Source organism: Pinus tabuliformis, chromosome 6, assembly GCF_031772625.1.
Source record: "Pinus tabuliformis cultivar Carrire ecotype Pingquan chromosome 6, CPIR1, whole genome shotgun sequence".
Classification (NCBI taxonomy): Eukaryota; Viridiplantae; Streptophyta; class Pinopsida; order Pinales; family Pinaceae; genus Pinus; species Pinus tabuliformis.
Genome location: NC_142292.1, coordinates 1,765,757,782 through 1,765,778,719, shown reverse-complemented (window position 1 = coordinate 1,765,778,719; position 20,938 = coordinate 1,765,757,782). Strand labels below are relative to the sequence as shown.

Here is a 20,938-nt window from a genome sequence, read left to right as displayed (position 1 = left end):
ATAATAACCCTCGTCTTCCCTTACTCATGGTTAATCCTCTTTTTACAACCTGCAGATATAAGCGGATTTCAAATTAGGGCTACATCTATCATAGAAATTAGAAGCAAACTAGATTCTATCTATTACAATGCCAATAATTAAAATCCTTGCAATCTTCCACAAGATGAATCTGAAACAATTAATAAAGAAAATCCATTAAACCATGAATAAACTCCTAGGGTTCTATGCATACCTGATTGTCCACTCCAGGCCAGGCAGTAGTATGCATACCTGATTGTTCATAGAAATCTGAAATATAAAAATAGTCACATCTATGTTCTTCACCATGTTCTGCACCAAAAATAAAATCAGACAGCCAAACAATGAAAACACACAGGGCAGAAATGTGTTCTGCAACAAAAATCAAATCAGGCAGCCAAACAATGAACAGGCACACGCATCAGACAGCCAAACAATTTCATGAGCTTCCACTCGGAATTACAATGAACAGGCGCACGCATCAGACAGCCAAACAATTTCATGAGCTTCCACTCGGAATTACAATGAACAGGCGCACGCATCAGACAGCCAAACAATTTCATGAGCTTCCACTCGGAATTACAATGAACAGGCGCACGCATCAGACAGCCAAACAATTTCATGAGCTTCCACTCGGAATTGGATGGCTAGAATTATTTTAATCGTCTAACAATTAAATCAAAGACTCAGAATTGTACACGTAACCCCGTAGGAAAGTTGATTTCAAGAGAAAACGCCTTACGACGTAAAAATAACATTTATCACTTTTCACCATATATCTTAAAAAATTTCATTAAATCTTCCATCACTCCAAACATAAAATTTATACACCTTATGTCTCCAAAAAAAAATATTTTGGTGTTCAATGCCTTTTAGACTCCCATTAAAACTTTTAGTGATGTTCCTTTTAAAAGGAGAATTAACTTTTATAAAGTAACTTTTTCAAGTGAATGAATCTCTTTAAAAGTCAAAACGCTTTAAAAAGTCAGAAGAGACTTTAAATTTTTCATAAAGTATACATTTTCGTTGGAGAAAAAGTTGCCTATGGCTGAAATTGAATTTTCAACCCATTTGTTTTTGAGAAAAGTTGGCTCTCTTCCACGCTAGCTCTCCTTTGTCTTCACATCTCAAATTTCTTCTTGATATTCACATTGATATTCACATTGCTGTGTTGAAGGAATTTCCGCCACGTAGAGTGTATTTTGGAGCTGAAATCTCAGGCTAGGAATATTAGCACCAGAATGAATATTCAACATTACAGATATTACCATCAATTTGTGATAATGGCGTGGCATCTGGATTGAGGTAGCGAGTGAGGTTTTACAGACATGACGGAAGAGGTGGGGATGTACTCTGGGTGGGCAACGCCGTCGCCTGAGCGCAGAGAGGAATTTGTTAAACTGATGAATGAGCTCAAGAGCGAATTCGGAGGGCCTTCATTTGAACCCCATGTGACCGTAGTAGGCGTCCAGAGGCTGACAAAATCCCAGGCCTGTGCAAATCTGGAAGTCGCATGCAGGGCCGTGGCACCTCACACTTGCCGCCTTAATCAAGTGGCCCGCGGCACCCACTTCTACCAGTGCGTTTATATTCTTGTCCAGCCAACACCGGAGGTTATGCAGGCGAATGTGCTGGCCAGATGCTGTAAAGATCGCTTCCTAGTCTGACTGACAGAAATTCAAGAAGATTTAGTGCATAGGTGTTTGACTCATGACAGTAATTCATCTACAAACAATAATTAAATAATCAAGGTTGTGTCCTTGCAACACACAAATACTCAGTCAGATCTCTGCTACATATATATTCTGAAAATCCGCCGGATCGCATTCCTCAACTCTGCCAACGATCTAGCGATCATATATGCATCATATTCATTCAAAATCTCTGACACCCACAGGTATATATGAACGCACAACCTTACAATCGGATGTGTCTTGGTGCAACCCCGTCCTATCTAACGCAGGGTGCATTTAACGTGTTCCCCGCGTGGATTATATCAACCAGCAAATCAATCCATGCAAAAAGGAAAATACGGTCCCTTCCAACAATGAATTCTGCTCAGGCACTCAATCCACAGGAACTGCCAGCGCGAATAATACAATCAGCCGAATGTTGCTGCTATCACTCCAAATGGCCCGAGCTAGTTAGAAGTAGACCAACAATTTGACTCGGCCATCTACAACACACCAATCAAATTCATCGTACTGCACTTCAGCGCAGAACAACAATTGAACTGGTGAATGCATATGGTATCTTGGTTGATTTCTTTGATCAAATCCTTGTAACGACCACAACAACTTGGCTTCTACGGTTGGTCTCCATGTGAACGAACCCGATCTCACTGTGCGCACCTAGACTACTCGTGGACTCTTTCAATCGCTCTACACGTGATCTTTTAATATGAAATCTCATTATGGCTCGTCCCAAATCTGTGGTGCCCAGAATCACATGCAACATTCTCCTGGCACCATTACTCGGGTTGGTCAACAATCAATGCAAATGTATATCACGACAGATGCTCTTTCACAGAGAAGTGGCGCAGATACCACATGAAGGAAAATCACTATATGCACAGCAAACTAACACACAGAACATTAACGGGCGGGGAAAAAGCAGAGAGCCATCATGTGGAATTCTTTCTTATTCAAATAATTTAATAATACATCTTTTAGGTTAGACTCACTTGGTTGAGACAATTTCTCAATTTACACACTAATTTAAGAGAATTACTTGGAGAGAAACAAGATCCCTTGGTGTAAAAAATTCTCATGATTTTATTTATTTAATTTAATATTTGGATTCGCACACTTGGTTTTAAGAATTCTCACTATTTTATTTATTTAATTTAATATTCACGATTTTATTTATTTAATTTAATATTTGGATTTATTATTGATTTTTAAGATAATGAGGGTAAGTAAATAAACTAATAAAAAATAATAATAAAAGATGTACAGAGAAACCAAAATATAAAATCAACCACAAACCGTAGTAACAATGACCGTAGTAACAATGTTCCATTATGAACCAAGAAAAATCAACAATAAATTTGTTTATAATAAAACCTCTAACACGTATCCACATTTTGTTTATAATAAAACCTTTAACACGTATCCACATTCTGTCGTTTCCCCTTCCATTATGAACCAAGAGAAGTCAACAATAATTTTGTTTATAATAATACCTCTAACACGTATCCACATTCCGTCGTTTCCCGTTCCATTATGACCCAAAGAAAAATCTAACAATAAATTTGTTTATAATAATACCTCTAACATGTATCCACATTTCGTCGTTTCCCTGACAAAAGTGAAAGGTAGGTTTCGAAAAAGAGTTGTCATGATGGAACTTTTAATTATTTGGAATATTTCAAACAAGAAACCTCCAGGGATGTTCCAGCTACGAAACACGAAACTTCTTGTTACATGTTTTGATTACGAGTGCTAATATCCACCCTACTAGTTTTTTTGGGGGTTATAAAATAACGTTATAATACTGGTTGAGATACAGCACATCCTTCTCCCCACATTACAATACTGGTTGAGATACAGCACATCCTTTCCACCCATAGTGCGCTACGCGTTTGGCTGCAGCTTCTTGCAGTTTTCAGCACATCCTTTCCACCCATAGTGCGATACGCGTTTTGCTGCAGCTTCTTGCAGTTTTCAGCTATTCGTCTTATTCATTGTCTCGGCTGTTCATCTTATTTTCATTGACTCGGCCTATCAGTCCATCCATTCATCCCAATCTGCTTTCTGCAATGGCAAACCTACCCACCGCACCGCAACAGAAGCACGATGCTTCATCGTCTTCTGCGTCCACCTCTTATCCCCGATATGATGTTTTCATCAATCATCGGGGATCGGATGTTAAAAACACCTTCGCGTCCCATCTCTACCAGCGCCTTCGTGACCATGGATTGTGGGTGTTTCTTGACAAGCCTGAACTTGAGCCAGGACACGAATTCCAGTCTCAAATCGAAGCGGCTATTCGAGTGGCTTCTGTGCAAATAGCCATTTTCTCCCCTGCTTATGCGGAATCGAAATGGTGCCTCGATGAACTAGTTCTCATGGTCAAATCCCGGGCACCTATTGTTCCGATATTTTATAATGTAGAGCCTTTCGAGGTCAGGTGGAGCGACAAAAAAGGAGTATACGCTGAAGCCCTGAAGAAACTCGAACAGAAGACAATAATCGACCCTCAAACTAATAGAGAGGAGCCACGCCACGACTCCGCTACCATTCAAGGCTGGAGAGATGCTCTTTCTCATGTCGCCGACATAAGTGGTCTCGAGCTGAAGACCTTTAATGGGTAACGTTCTACTATCTCGCGTCCGTACACATTTTTTTAGGAGGAAAACTTTTTATTAAAAGAAAAAAGTAACATATATATATATAGATTGGAACATTTTTCTGTCTTTCCTCTTTGCAAAATCGCATACAGGAGACTAAAAACTAATCAACATACTTTCAAAAAAACTATATCTTATGAGATTGTATTTCTTTGTTGGACAAAATTCAAAAGTTTATTGCTGCCTATCTAGTGGAAGAGAAATTCGATTACATGAGTGCATCCAGTAATCAAAATGAGACCTTGGCATGTCTCTCCTTATGAGTAGTTGATGCTGACAGTGTGACAACCTGTTCAAAAAACTGAAAAGTAAAACTTACCTGTTTCTCGATGATTGCCTCTTTTTGAAAGTAAATTAGCTGACCAGTTTTGCTCTCTGTATATGTGGTCAAAGTTTACCTGCTGGAAAGTTCTTATTACGATTTTGATGCGCTTCATCCCCTTAAAAAGAATAGGCAGTCTGAACTCGTTGCGCCCCTTAAACCACTCAACTCAATCGAGTTAATAAGAATAGGCAATCTAAACTCGTGGCGCCCCTTAAACCACTCAATAATGCCTTTCACATCCCCAAAGATCTGAATCTCTTCAATTCCAAGTCATTTGGCAGCAATCAACACTCCCCACAGGGCTATATATAACCATTCCACAAAGACATTTTCTAGTGCCACTTGCTCCATCAAAAAAACCAACATGTTTGCCATAGATCCCTCACTTTTGGAATCATGTACATTTTACTTCCCTTCGTCGGCCCTATCTCATTGTAGTAGGTCACCATCTTGTTAATGTCCTCATGGAGCTCCAGGCAGATATGTTTGCCATAGATCCCTCACTTTTGGAATCATGTACATTTTACTTCCCTTCGTCGGCCCTATCTCATTGTAGTAGGTCACCATCTTGTTAATGTCCTCATGGAGCTCCAGGCTTTTCTGATCAAATAAGATTGCATTTCTCCTCTGCCATATAGTCCAAAAGACGTATAATGGAAGCTATAATCTCCTTGTAGTAGGTCGTCCTCATGGAGCTCCAGGCTTTTCTGATCAAATAAGATTGCATTTCTTCTCTGCCATATAGTCCAAAAGACGTATAATGGAAGCGCACGATAATCTTGCACTTTGCTCCAAGCAAACTTACATCTGTACATTGTCTGGAATTGTATCCTAGATACTAGTTTGTAATGGTCCAACACCCCTTCCCATAGAGGGAGACTATAAGGGCAATGAAAGAGACTATAAGGGCAATGAAAGAAAAGATGGAGATTGTCTTCATCTCCCTTCATACACATAACACAGATACCTGCACCTTGAAATCCTCGCTTCTATAGATTATGCCAAGTCGAGATTCGATTATGTATAGCCAACCAACTAAAAACTTTGATTTTATTTGAAAGGATCCATTCTAGATAACCTGTGGTCCTTTTCTGAGTGTGCCTCCCCAAGCCATCTCGTCCTCTTCATCATTTATTGAGATCCCTGCGTTCCGGAGAACTGTAATACATTCTCCCCATTCCTTAGAAAGTTCCTCCGGTAATTCCAATTCTTCTGCCTTATACCATGCCTGAAGGTCCATATGATGAGGCCTATGGATTAAAATCTGATCAAGATAAAAGACCCCTTGAAATGAATATGATTTAGAATTTGGATACAGTGGTTACCTTTTATACCGCTGATAGCATCAAGGCCGAACTTAATCATGGAGCCATCTCCCACAGTCCACAGCACGTGGCACGTGAGGAAATCCATCTTGAACGGGTCTAGCAATAAGCGACCATCGCGTCAGGTGAATTTTACCTTTCATCTCCCCATTATGGGCCCCTGTCCAAATGAAGCACCCCATAATAGAGTGGATCCTTTTAATAATTTTACAAGGCAACAGAAAAAGAGGCATCCAATAAATTGAGAGGTTATGCATAACTGATTTAAGCATAATCAAATTTCCGCCCATAAACATATATTTGTGTTTCCAGCAATCCAATTTTTGGTCAATTTTTACTACCAACCATTCCCAATCCTTATTTCTATATCCCATCGGTTTTAATCTGAAACTCAAGTAAGTCATTCCCTCTGCTACAGAGTTAGAAGTCACCCCGGAAAGTCCACAGATCTCCTTCACCATTGTATCCTCACAACCATTATGTATTAATTTAGACTTAGACTCGTTCATATAAAAACCCGAAGCATCCCCCCGAAGCATCCCCAAAAGTCTTGATGATTCCAAAATTTTTTACCACCAACCATTCCCAATTCTTATCTCTATATCCCATCGGTTTTAATCTGAAACTCAAGTAAGTGATTCCCTCTGTTACATGGTTAGAAGTCACCCCGGGAAGTCCACAGATCTCTTTCACCATTGTATCCTCACGACCATTATGTACTAATTTAGACTTGGACTCGTTCATATAAAGACACGAAGCATCCCCAAAAGTCTTGATGATTCTCTAATATTCCGACCAAACACTCGTGTTTTTCTGCCCTCCCAATAATAAATCATCCACGAACATTAAATGAGTTACATGCAAGTGCCTGACAACTTTAACCCCTGTAATAATACCTTTGCCTAGAGAATCACCAATTTTCCTACTCAGACTATCAATCACCAACAGGAAGAGCAATGGGGACATGGCACATCCCTGCCTCAAACCCCTGTACGCCTAGAAAAACTGGAAGGGAAAACCATTTATAATCAAAATGAAACTAGTGGATTTGATACACCCCATGATCTAGTGAACATTCATCCAATTCATCCCCATTTTGATCTTATCAAAATGGAAAAGTGCCCCATCAATGCAATTGTAGGCCTTTATCAGATCTACCTCTAAAAATTCTCAATCAATGCAATCGTAGGCCTTTATCAGATCTACCTTGAGGAGATAATAATCCTGGAGTTGACGGAATGTAGCATCTCCTGGACAATGCCTATTGCATCATGAATATGTCTACCCTCCCTAAACCCTAATTGTTCATGTGAAATAAATCTCGACAGAAAGGGTATAATTCTACGGGCGATCAGGTTAGATATCATTTTGTAAACTCCGATATCATTTTGTAAATCGAGTTACGAAGGGAGATATGCCTATAGTCCCCAAAAGTAGATGGATTCTTTTTTTCGGAATCAGAGAAAGAAAAGTGGCATTTATTGCCCCCGAGATGAATCCCCTCAAACTAACTTCTTCTGCCACCGCCAACAAATCCGGAAGGATCAGGTCCTTGAAGTAGATAAAAAGCTCAACCCCTCGGCTGTCCGAATCCCCTCAGACTAACTTCTTCTGCCACCGCCAGCAAATCCCAAAGGAATAGGTCCTTGTAAGTAGATAAAAAGTTCAACCCCTCGGCTGTCCGGGCCGGGCTTTTTTCCTTCGCACAGTCCTTTAAGGTCGCTAATAGTTCTTCGCAAGTGAAGACTTGTCCCAAAATTTCATTGTCCTCCTAAGAAATCAATGCGGAAACCAACTCGATAAATTCTGCTTGATCCCCATTTTCCTGATTTTTTGCCATAAAGTGATCTCTGAAATGTGAAATGGCTGCTTGTTCCAAAGAGGATTGAGAATTCATGATATTCCCATCAGAATCCCAAATCCTTCTGATAGAATTATGTTGCTTCCTCAGGTTAAGTTGCTTATGGAAATATTTAGAATTTTTATTCCCAGCTTGGATCCAAATGGCCCTGACTTTTGTGCCTTATGTCCTCTTCCTGGGCCTGAAGAATGATGTTCCTATGACCCTCCAAAACTGCGATCTTATCACGATATAAAGCCGAGAAATATAATGGGACCAGATTAAGGTATATCAGCTCTTTCTAACTCCACTAATAGAATCTGTTCTTTCCTCCTTTTCGCTTTGATCCATCTCTGAGATTCAAATTTTAGCAACCGAGGATTAAATTCGAATGGATATGCCCACCACCCCTCCATCCCTTTCCACGTCAGCGCTATCGGAATATGGTGCGATATATCCATTGGTATGATATAAGACTCGACTTCCACATGTTATTAAACAGGGTCTGACTTACCAGAAAATGATCAATCCGCTTGGAGATGCCCTCCCCTCCAATTCTCCCGTTCTTCCAAGTTGGAGCCATTATATCTGGGATTGCATCAATCAAAGCATTGGCGTCCATCATTCCTTTAAAGAAAGCAGAAAGTGGATCTTCCGTGGCCTTCGTACCCCAGATTTCTGATGGGTCCAATGTGAAATTTAAATCCCCCGCCAGTATTAATGCGGTGAGACTTAAAATCCCAGAATTAGCCACTCTATTCCAAAAGCTTTTCCGCCCATGATACAGTGCATATGTGTTTAATATTTTGATCCTATTGTTCGAACCCTTCATGTAACCTGTTAACAGAATACCTGCACAAGTATAGAATGCGTTCAGATCAAAATGACGTGGATTCCACATCACACCCAACCCACCTGAGATACCTATCGCATTTGTTGTGCAAACAACCCAGTCAGAACAAATCTTTAACATGACCTCCCAACCTCTGTCAACCCTCACCATCGTTTCCTGCAGTAGTATCATAGACGGCTGGTATAATCTAATAATACCCCTAATCGAGATGATTTTGGGGTAAGCTCCCAGCCCCAGGATGTTCAGAGAAATAATGGTCATGGGGACAACCCAAAGACGAGTATATTACTATATCCCCTCTAAGTACCCGAGTACCATCAAAATCCGAGATAGAGACCGAACCAGCAGTGTAAGATGAATCGATGGAAAAACACGAATCACCAGGGATGAGAGCCAAATGAGAACTCGAAGCTGTCAATCTACAGTCTCTGACTTTCTTGTATCGAGGTTGACGTTTCTTCTAATGGGTCACGTTCTGGAAATTTGGCTTATGTCCAGAAACCTCCGAGGGCACAAAGAAAGACCGTTTGATGACAAGTGGTTCGTTTTCCTCGGCAGAGTCCAGAACACCGATTAGTTCCCGGTCTGGAGATAGGGACGCAACTTTCTCCACCTCCTTTTCAAGGACAGTCGAAGCAGGGTTTAATAATTCTCCAGAAAGTTCAGAACCCACCTTCAAGGTCGGGGCTAACCCACTCTCGCCAGGATGGGGAGTATGGAAACAGTGATCTAGCAATAGGGAGGAATCTAAAGATCTAGCACCCGAGGCTGGGGTGATCATACCCCTGTCAACCCCAAGGGAAGAGGTAGAGACTACGACATCAACAGATGAAGCGGGACCGAGCCCATTAGACTGAGAATTTCCCCAAATATTTGTATGCGAAATATTTGATACAAGATTGTCTAAAGGTGGCTCGCTAACAAGTTCAGAGAAATAAGCCGAAATAGCTGGAGAAGCCCTAGAGAGGACCTCAATTCCTTGAACTGCACATGCCGATGGACCGGAATATGAAGATTCCCGAAGTCCATTATGTCTGCGCCTTGAAGACGAGACCCCATGCACCGCACATGTAGCCATCAAGTGACCCGTCTGGTATAGGAGACACCGATATGGCAAAGCCCAATAATCAATTTTCAGCCGAATCGTATAACTGCTCCACTACACATCAATTTCTCCTAACTAACCTCGCCCCAGGTCGACTTCGACCAACACCCAAGCCAAGCGCTTATCCAACTGACCAACACAATTGTCATCCCAGAAATAAAATTTCCTAATCCTATTCCAATGATAACTCCAGCGGTAAACCCGACAGTTTTGCCCAAATCAGATTACGTCTAGGGATCCCAGCTAGAGGGTCGAAACTGGCCTTCCACCACTGCATTGGAGAAACCCTCTACCTTTGACCCAAGGATCCCTTAAAATCCTGTCAGCATTCTCCAAACTCAGGGAGTGAAAGCATAAACACCCGTTCAAAAGTTGGCTTACCTCCGGTCAAGTTCGCTTACCTTCGGTCTGTATCGGGAACCATCTATCTTCCACCCATTTCTTAGGTTTTTCACCCGACATTTTCAGAGGGTGCCACTGCCCTACCAGCGCCTTATTCGTGAGCCTTTCTGTACTCTCCCATCAATCATTTTCACCCAAAACCAGAGGTGGTTGTGCTGGAATCGCCTCCAAAGGTTTATGTTTAGTTTTTGTTTCTCTAGTTCTCGTGAGAGGCAGGGATATCACCCGCAACAGAACTCTCAGTAAATTGCAATATTTCTACTCCAGACAGAATACTGCCGATGCTGCCCGCTCCGCCCAAATAGTGATTTCGATCAAGGCTTCGGCAGTTGGTGACATCCCATCATGCATGCCAGCCAACTGTACCCCATCACAATCCATAACCGAGAGGCGAGACCCCGGCACCAACCCACCTCCGAAGGAAAGTACCGAGTGTAACGGAGGTGTCAAAAAATAAATGGAAGGCCTTTAGCCACGCAAGCTTCAACTCCATTCGAGAAAAACGGACCACCTAATGAAGAGAAGAGTGGGCAGCATACGTCTACGCCAGATACGTCGCCACAAACCCAGTACAGAACCTATGAACTGACATGGGATCAAAAACCCCACATAACGAAAAGGAGCAGATCCCAAGCCTAAAAAGGTCGCCCAGAAATCTCCTAGTGGATACGCCAACCTACTGCTAGCCACGCGATGGGTACAAATATCGAAATATATTTTCTGCCCAATTGAAAGAGCCAGCCCTTAGCCCCCACCAACTACTTTTGACCAAGAAATAAGTCAGAACCCCGGTCAAAGACCTTCAACGCACCACCCAAAGAGCGATCACTCCGTGTAACGAGGCGGAGGAGGAATTGCCCGGGCGGCCAAAAGTGGTCGGAATTCGGGTAAAAAGATTTTAAAAAATCTTGTAGAGGCAGTGTTTGAATCGTGTTTTTGATGGTGGAAATAGATTCAGCACCATCAAAAAACGCTTAAGACACCTAAAATTTTGAAGTTTAACAACTATAACTTGGATTTACAAAAATCCTTGCTGGATTTTCCCAAATATAACCAGAATTTCCATAATTCTCCGACCAACTCCTAATATAACCAGAATTTCCATAATTTTCCGGCCAACTCCTCCGCCTCGTTCCATAATTCCCGACCAACTCCTAATATAACCAGAATTTCCATAATTCCCGACCAACTCCTAATATAACCAGAATTTCCATAATTTTCCGGCCAACTCCTCCGCCTCGTTGGACTACGCGACACGTAATTGTCTACAGACTACCGCTTTTGTCGGAATCTCGTATTAAAATTTCAAAAAATTAGTTAGTTAATTTGTTGGAGTGTTCGGATCCTCAGTTTATTTTATGGTGGAAATAAATTCAGCATCATCAAAAATCAAAAGCAAAACTCAATCTTCTCTGCACATTCAAAATTGGACAATTATTACAAATTCCTAAATTATTTTATGGGATTTCTAGGTTATTTTATGGGATTTTAAGACTACGCGCAAAAACACAGATTACCGAAGAAAATCCCCTGTCCATTCAGCCAAACCCCAACGGCTACTGAAGATCTCTGCAAATGAAGGGAAGGCCAGCCGAAACGGAGGAGGAAAAACAGATATCATGACAAAATCGGCTTCTCACAAAGGATCCAGGAGAAGTCTTACCACATGATGAAACTTAACTCCACTATGACCACACAACACCAGAAAAACTAGTAATTGAAATCATCCCCTCCGTCGATCCCCTTAATTCAATGAGCTGATCGCCCTAGACCAAGCTAATAACAAAATAATCCCATCTGTCTTTTTGTGCACTTCAGAAAGGCTGGGATCCTTTCGTATTATCCTGCTCGTTCATCTCCAAAAGTATAGTGTAATGTTGATCCTGTGATTGACGCCCTGCGACGTGCTATACGTGAGAATAAAAGCATTTAACTACGAACCTTCCAGTTCTCTCGGTCAGTTGAGGAAATCAGCAACTTGAAGGTGGTCTGAGAAATCTTGCCGAGCAAATGAATGTTGGGGATTGCTGTAAGAGATTTTTTTAAAGTGATCCATTGGCTCCAAAGAAAAGTCCATCTCAATAATCTGAATTGGACAAGCTGATTGGAAAGCGAGTCCTCCCTGCAGGGATTTTCTTAAATTGGGTTTCTCCCGGGTAAATATGGTGTCTCTTGATGTATGTTCTTGTTTACTTTTTCCCTACGCAATCTCCTTTCCATTCTCTTGCTGTAGTTTGAATTCAATCCATTTGAATCAGGGGAATTGTGTGTTTCCTCCTGATGTAGTTTGAATTCAATCCATTTGAATCAGGGGGATTGTGTGTTGCCTCTTATGTTTCAGCAATGGTTACAAGGGTAGGCAGAGACATTTTGCATGTTGTTAGCATTGTGAACTAAGTTGAATGAAACCCAAAGTTCAATGTGGTCCTTCCAGTTTTGAATGAAATCTGGTATTCCTCATGTGAATAGATTATCAGATGCCCATAGCTTTGTCAAATTTTGTAGCTTTCTGAACTGTATGGAATCTCTCTACTTACTCCTGCACGATCGATGTACCTGTTTGGTAGATATAAAGAATAAAACTTCAAAAGGACCTCTGGAATGATTTGTAACGTTCATGATTTTATTACTCGCCACTCACAAGCAGAAAATAGGAATTATCCCATATGGATACAGAAATTTAGAAGTGCTGCTTGATACTTGACACTTAGCTAGGCATTTCTCATTGATTATTCATCCAGGAAGGAGGCGGAGCTTCTGGAGAAAGTTGTTCAAAGCCTATTGAAAAAACTTCCAAAAACACCGCTTTTTGTGGCTAAATATCCAACTGGATTGGATGATAAGCTACAGCACTTTGAAAGTACAGTGCTAATGCAGCAGGGGCAGGAGCGTGACGTCCAGGCCAGGGTTGTCGGAATTATAGGTGTTGGTGGTATTGGGAAAACCACTTTAGCGAAACAGATCTTCAACCGTAGGTGCTCTGAGTATGATGGATCCTCTTTTTTATCTGATGTTAGTGAAACTGCAGCTAGAAAATCTCTTGTTGATTTGCAAATGAAGCTCATTAAGGACTTGACACACAGGGATATTAAAATTGAGATTGTGGACCAAGGTGTGATAATCCTTAAACGTTACCTAGCTTGTTGTAATGCAATGATAGTTTTAGATAATGCAGAGAAGGCCGATCAATTGGATGCATTCTTACCAATTAGGGATGTTCTTAGTTCCAATAGCTTGATAATAGTTACCTCTCGGGACAAGCATGCTCTCCTATGTTCAGAAATAGCAGATTCATCAATTTATAAACTCACCGGGATGAATAGAGCACACTCCCAAGAGTTGTTCTGCTCATATGCCTTCAATCAGCCACATCCACCACCAGGATTTATACATCTGGTGGAACGGTTTGTAAGGGCCTGTGATGGATTGCCGTTGTCATTGAAAGTTACTGGGGCTCTTCTTTGTGGAAGAGATGACACATATTGGAAAGAGCTATTGAATGATTTTCACAAGATACCACCCGCGGACATACGGGAAACGCTCCAAATTACTTATAATTCACTCGACCAAGAGTACCAGCAAATATTCTTAGATATGGCCTGCTTTTCTATAGGAGAAGATATGGATACAGCAAAAAGAATATGGGGAGCGGTGGGGATTTCAAATTTAGAGAGCAACTGTCTTCTGGAACTGGACAGCGGAAAGCAGATAACAATGCATGATCAGGTTAGAGATATGGGAAGATACACTGCTGCGGAAAGATCAATGCCCCATCGTCTTTGGTGTCACGCCACCAACAATAACAATGTTGATAAGTTATTTGAAGAATCGTCGTGGTCTGTAAGTGATTCAAACATTCCTCTTTGGTTCAAAATTTTTAAAGTTGTTTTGTTCGACGCAAGATCTGTGCCCTGGATACTATCTATCATTTATTTTTATGATTGAATAGGTCGCAACCGAAGTTCGCGGGATTTCGACGGTTCATCGTCTAGACGGTTTCGATTATCGATCCGGTGTCCGTTCAGAAATGTCATGGTACAGAAGGCGTAGTCAGGAGCTGTTGGAAAACTGTAAGCGGGCACTGTTCAATACAGACCGTTATCATGGTTTGCGAATTCTTGCAAGTGAAGATTATTATGTAGAAGCTATATTGAGGAGGGTGCGGTCACCACATCTCATATGGCTCCGCTGGTATAAATGCCCCTATTCTTCCCTGCCTTCTTGGGTTCCCCTGGAACATTTAAGAGTTTTAGAAGTGAGAGGAAGCAGATTGAAGACCTTGTGGAAACAGGAATCTCAGGTACGCAATTTTGCGTGTTTATACTTATTCTTTTATTTCGATTTCAATCTCAGTTTGTAGATGAGAATCATCTCGAAATCTTTCTAACAGTGGAAATGTGGACATTGCAGCCGCCTCTCGAGTTGCGAGAGTTAAACATCTACGCTCCCTTTTCAGATTTTCCAAAGTCGATTGGACAACTGAAGTACCTTGAAAAGATTGTTGTGGATTATGATGGGACTGTCCAAATCAAAACTTTGCGAGAGGAATTTTGTTATATGCACTCTTTGACATGCCTGGTCTTAAGACAATTCACAAGAATGAGATCGTTGCCTGATTCGCTGGGAAAGCTGACAAATCTTCAGCACATCGATTTGTCTTATGCTACCAGTTTGGAGATGCTGCCTGATTCCATCGGAAAGCTACCAAACCTCCAGTCCATTGATTTGTCTTATTGTTCCCGCCTGGCGACGCTGCCACATTCTTTTGGGAATTTGACTCGACTCAAACGTCTCTCTTTGAAGGAATGTAGGAATGTGACCATTTCCAAAGAGACACTTGGAAATATTACCACGCTGGAATTCTTGGATCTTTCATGTTGTTCCGAGGTGAAAGAATTGCCTCCCCAGGTCGCACATCAACGATTCCTGGAAAAATTATATTTGTTGGATGCCGAGTTAAAAGAATTGCCAAGCGGTATCGGTGACCTATGCAACTTGGAGGTACTCCATTTAGGGGACCGTTTGTTGGAAGTGCTGCCATCTTCCCTCGGTTCCCTCAATAGCTTGAAGGATTTGCGGGTGAGGAATTGCCCGCGATTTAAATGGTTGCCGGATACTTTTGGACGGTTGACTCAACTGACACGGTTGAGTTTGGTTTCTTGTGGGATACAAAAGTTACCACAGGATGTTCTCCTGCTAAACAATCTCGAATACTTTCTCATAGAAGATTGTCCATTGGGCGAACTTCCATTTAAAACAGCAGAACGAGAAAGAGAAACAGTAGCAGCGTTGAATGAATTGGACGACTCCAATGGCAAATGTATCTTTGGTTTGGAGAGGCTCGGGGAATTTCAACTGGTTAGAGTACAGATAAGGGAGGTAACCTTTCCTGAAGGAGTTTGCCGAAACCTTCGAGGACTTTACTTGTTTGACTGTAAGGAATTGAGGAAAATAGAAAGGCTTTGTGGTTTCTATGATTGTGAAAATGTAAAGGAGCTCACCAGTCTTGAAACGTGGACATCATCTTTGATGAGCTTGCAAGTGAGAGGATGTAGCAAACTCAAGAGCATACAAGCGTTGGAACACCTCCCAAACCTTGAAGCACTATCTGTTAGTGATTGTGATGATATAGAAGTGTTGCCATCTCTGGAACATCTGACATTTTTGTGGGTGTTGGAGGTCTCTGGATGTAGTAAACTAAAGACCATACAAGGGTTGGAACACCTCACAAAGCTTAAATGGCTAAATGTTGGTGATTTTGCCGAGATAGAAGAGTTGCCAGCTTTGGAAAATTTAGTAAAGTTGTGGGTTACACGATGCCCCAAGTTCAAGTGCATGCAAGGGTTGGAGCACTTCAGAAAGCTTGAATATCTATATGTTGAAGAATGCGCTGAGATAGAAGAGCTGCGAGGTGTGGAACATTTAATGTCCTTGCGAAGAATTAGAATAAGGTACTGTCCCAAACTGCAGTGGCGCGGGAGAGTACTGGAGCAGTTGCGCCAACGATTGAAGGAAAAAGATTTCATAAATGTAAAAGAAAGCAAAATGAAGAGGCTGTGGTCCGCTATTTGTGGAGCGATAGAGTGTGAGGGGGATAGAAAAACAGGAAAAAGAATAAGAGCATGTGAAATTAAGAGCATGGGAAAGTATGTATATTTTAATATTTTTATGTTAAGGCTTATTGCATTTGTCTCTTTGTTTTGGTGACCTTGTTGGTCTTGGTTGGTAGTAAGTGGGTTAGTATTGGGTTCATTTAATTTAGTTGTTAGATGCGGTGGAAGACACATTGTTGATATTAGATAGATAGATGGCAAAACTTCAAAACTCCAACCATTCGAACACTTCGTGGTTGTCAAATTCTGTTTTGGTGAGAGGTGTTATTTTAAAAGAGAAACATATTTTAATAACCAAATCTTTACATAAAATTATTTTTATTTTAAAATTTTATTTTCTTTCTTGAAAAAACATTATATAAGTAAGCCGGTGATCATGTTAAATTTAAAAAATGAAAATGGTTTGTTTTTTAATTCAAAACTATTTATTTATTAATGATAATGTAAATGAGCATTAGTTTAAGCATAAGAAACTAGTTTATTTTTTAATTGATAATTATTTTCTCATTAATAAGTTGATTAGTTTTAGACAAAGGTTTTATTAATATTATTAGTTAATCATTTAAGTTGGTTTGTAACTAATTTTATTATTAATGTGGAGCCATTTTTTAAGACATAAGTAAGCTATAAAACTCACTTTTTAAGAAATAAGCTATAAAACTCATAAAAATAGTATTTTTCAATTTAATGTTATCAAATGAAATAAGTTAATTTTTTTGTAATTTGGCAGGACTACATCTATGACTTTTTTTCTCCAATAATATTTCATTTATTTTCAAATCAATTCAAAATATTTAAAAATAATTCTTTTATTAAATTTTAATATCTTTTTTACTCTTTTTTTAACATTAAAAAAATTATATTAAACATAATTTAATTTACAATATATAAAATTTAATTAAAAATAAATAAATGAGTTATATTTCCATAATTTTATTTACAATATATAAAAATAAATAAAAAAAATAAAAATAAAAAATATGAGTTCTATTTCCATACAATTTCATGGCTAGAAACACAAATAGGATGCCTTTTGGAAATGAAAGCACTTGAAATAATCTTTGTTTGTAAAAAGTAATGATCATATTATGCATTGAATAAACAAGTTTTTCATATTAATATTCTAATATGGAATTGAGCCTTATAACATGTTTATGTTATTTTAGGTATAAATGTTAAGCTAAATTGGCAAATGTAATATATTGGTGTAGAAATAAAGAGCAGATGAAGTAAAGAAGTAAAATTATTGTTAAGATGGAATATTAATTTATATATATGGGGGGTGGTGCATGTTAGTATTGTTCTTAGTTAAGTTAGAAAAAACACGATGAATATTCAATATGATTAATTACATTTTGTTTAAAGGTAATTATTCAATTATAATTATTAAAAAGAGGGATTAAATTGTGTATTTTTAAAATAAAAAGAGATTTAAATCCACTCAAAATCAAGTTCATGTGAATAGATAGTGTTGTTAATTTTTTTTTTAATAATTAGCTTTAAAGAAAAAAAACAATTAAAAAAGGAGTAGACACCGACGGAGATTTGAACATGGAGTGCCCTAACAATACACTCATTCGCTCTTAATTCAAAGTTCTATGGGCATTGTTTTTCCTCTTTGAATTTTATTGTTTTTTATTTTTTGACTTTTATCCAATAAAAATTTGATATAAACATAAACTTTGAATATATTACAAAAATAAAAATAAAAATATATTTATTTGATATTATTAATTAACAAATAGGTAAATATTTATATAACTAACTCAAAATAATGATCAAATTGATTGGTATAGCCTTGGCCATTGATAGAGACTAATAATAATAGAGGAGACATAAAGATTGTGATTTCATATGTAAATTGATGAATTATTAAAAAATTTAATAATTTCTTTGTTTTTTAACCGTTTAAACTAATGATTTTTGTATTAGTTGATATCAAAGCTAGCTTCCTTAGCTGTCATAAGGGATATGTTCTCTATTTTTTAGGTTTCCAAATCTATTATATGGATATGTTCTCTTTTTTTTTCTTCAAATTTATACTTCTATCACATGGGAACTATTGTCTTCAATTAAGGGAATTTTGAGGTCTAAAATGGGTCTCCCATTAAAAATAATAAAATAACAATTTAAATAATAAAATAAGAGATGAAATTTTAAAGAAAAAGAGATTTTTTTTAAAATCATATTTTCAACATATCCCTTTATAAGTTTACTCAAATTTCAAGTGCATCCTTGAGTACCCACTTTGCATATTTTTGTAGTAGACCCACGTTTTTTTAAAATGCATGTAAAAAATGTGTTTTCACACACCATTTTGACCTCAAAATTCTCCTAATGCTTTTCCAAGCCTCCATAGCCATTATAGGCATCTCTTCTCTTCTTCTAGAGTTTATATACTTATCAGAAAGATTCATCATATTATTTTGATGAAGGGGAAACATAAAGAAGGGTTGACTAAACTTTTCTCAAGGATGGTATTCATGTCATAGGATATCCACTAGATGGGTTGATTGAGCCTTCCTCACGCATAATATTTCCATCAAGACAATGAATGGGGATATGTTAGCTAATAACCCTTTTTTAGGAATAATATTGTAATCTAAGGGCTCATAGGGAAGGGTTGTTTAGAGTATGATCCTCTTTTTAACCAATATCCTAGGTCCTTGACCATAATATTTTCACTATGTGGGGGTACTAAGGGTGTTCAACTAACTCTTCCTCAAATTCAGTATTGTCATTGAGGGAGACCCAAGGGAAGATTGCATTGACCTTTAAGCATAATACTAATGTCATAGAAAATTTGAAGGAATGGTCATCAAACCTTTTATGATGCATAATATACACTAAAGGGGAACTCAAGGAAGGATCAGCCAAATTTTCCTTGATCATAGTATTTACATCACGAGGGAGCACGAGAGAAAGGGTCAATTGGCCCTTTTTAAAGCCTTAGTCATTTCATTGGGGGAGATTGTAAGGAGGGGATGACCAACCCAACCTTGTGCATGGTATCATGTCATAAAGGATCCCAATGTAACTATTAGCCAACTTCTTTTGAGGAATAGTATTCATTGTTGAAGGGGACTATGTTGAAGGTTTGATCAATCCTTCCACAAGCATAGCTTTTCCCCTATGGGGAAGTATTGAGAATAGACATTTGAACCATCCTCAAGCATTGTATTCTCATCAAGGGAGTACTAAGGGAAGGGTCAGTCTATTAATCTCCTAATCCTAATGTTCTAGAAGTCTAAATTAATTGTTTTAGGATTTAGTTTATTCTAGCATATTTGTCAATTTGTTGAGAGCATCCCTTAGGGTTCTATAATTTAAAGGATCTCAAGGTATTTGAGTATTTTATCTGAGTCTTATACTATAAATAATTGTCAATCCTCCAATGATTTCCAAATAAAAGAAAAATAGAATAAAAAATGAAAAGAGGGTATAAGTAAAAAGAGGAAAAACAAAAATATTGAAAAAGAATGAAAAATTGAACCCCATTAAAACAATAACAAAAAGAAATATATTGAAAGTGTTGCAAGTCTAAATGCCACTACTGATAGTTAGTTTTCTTCATCATTACTAAATAAAGGTTGTGTGTAGCTTGTTCAAAATGCCACAATGACTAGCTATTTTTTTAATCATACAGTGTAATCATGGTTAGACTTGTTTAAATTTCTATAAATTAGGTTAGAGAATAAAGATTTTCCAAACAGTATAATCTTGGTAAGTCAATAGTTAGGTATAAAATGCAATTGATTCAATTGTTTAATATGAATCAATAGGAGAAATAAGTGATAGGATCTAGATAGTTTTTCTTTGTCTATAAAAGAAAATAATGTGGGTTTGCTAGTCCAAGTGCACCCCTTAGAAGAATAAAATGTTAGTTTAGTTAAGGGGAGGTAAAATAGTTGTTTTTATAAATATATGTCTATGCCATTTATATCCTAAGTTTTAATGATAATGAAAAAAGGCAAAGGAGTAGGATGGAATAAAGTGTTTTTTACATGTCTTTATTCCTAATGTTTATCCTAAGTCCAAAATATAAAATCAAAGTCGCATGTCAACAAAGCCTTCTTTGTCGTATTTTTAAAAGGACAACGCTTTCCGAGCGTCGAGATTCTCTCCCCCTCATGATCCACGGTCCATATCGTTCTTCGGTCCCCTCTCTCCATCTTGCCTTTACCGCCTGGGGGGGTTCGAAAAAGTTGTTTCTCCCACTCGGCCCCATCCCTACGTGGCACCCTCTCCGCATTTCGCACCCCCCGGGCCGATACTTCTTACCACTTTATACCCCCTCCGAAACCGCCTTCCCCTCGCCCTCTTTACTGTGTCCCCACCACGACATTTCTCTCACTCACCTCCCGCCACGTCACTTAGCCCTTATCCACTTAAATGGTCTCCCAACAAACATAACTGTTCAACATTAAATTCACAATTTGTGGGTAACTGTTCAAATTTAACGGTCCCCCGCCACCTCGTATACATTTCACTTCTCAGCCTTTACAAATCTTTCGAAGCATCTCCTCTCTCCCTTTCACTGCGTATTCTCTTTTATTGACAACTTTTAAACAACGACCATTTTCAGAGTATTTCCTCGAACTGAACT

The 20,938-nt window shown here is 38.8% G+C and overlaps 1 protein-coding gene and 1 pseudogene across 1 annotated transcript; both read left to right on the top strand.

Moving 5' to 3' along the window:
- The first annotated feature begins 1,226 nt into the window (after positions 1-1,226).
- LOC149266016 (cyclic phosphodiesterase pseudogene) lies at positions 1,227-2,184 on the top strand (annotated as a pseudogene).
- Positions 2,185-3,284: 1,100 nt separating this feature from the next.
- LOC149266015 (disease resistance protein RML1A-like) lies at positions 3,285-16,580 on the top strand. Its single transcript, XM_089429933.1, has 4 exons — positions 3,285-4,329; positions 12,961-14,059; positions 14,169-14,519; positions 14,630-16,580. The coding sequence occupies exons 1-4, from the start codon at positions 3,779-3,781 to the stop codon at positions 16,424-16,426; spliced, it is 3,798 nt and encodes a 1,265-aa protein (XP_089286059.1). The 5' UTR covers positions 3,285-3,778; the 3' UTR covers positions 16,427-16,580.
- The last annotated feature ends 4,358 nt before the right edge of the window (positions 16,581-20,938 follow it).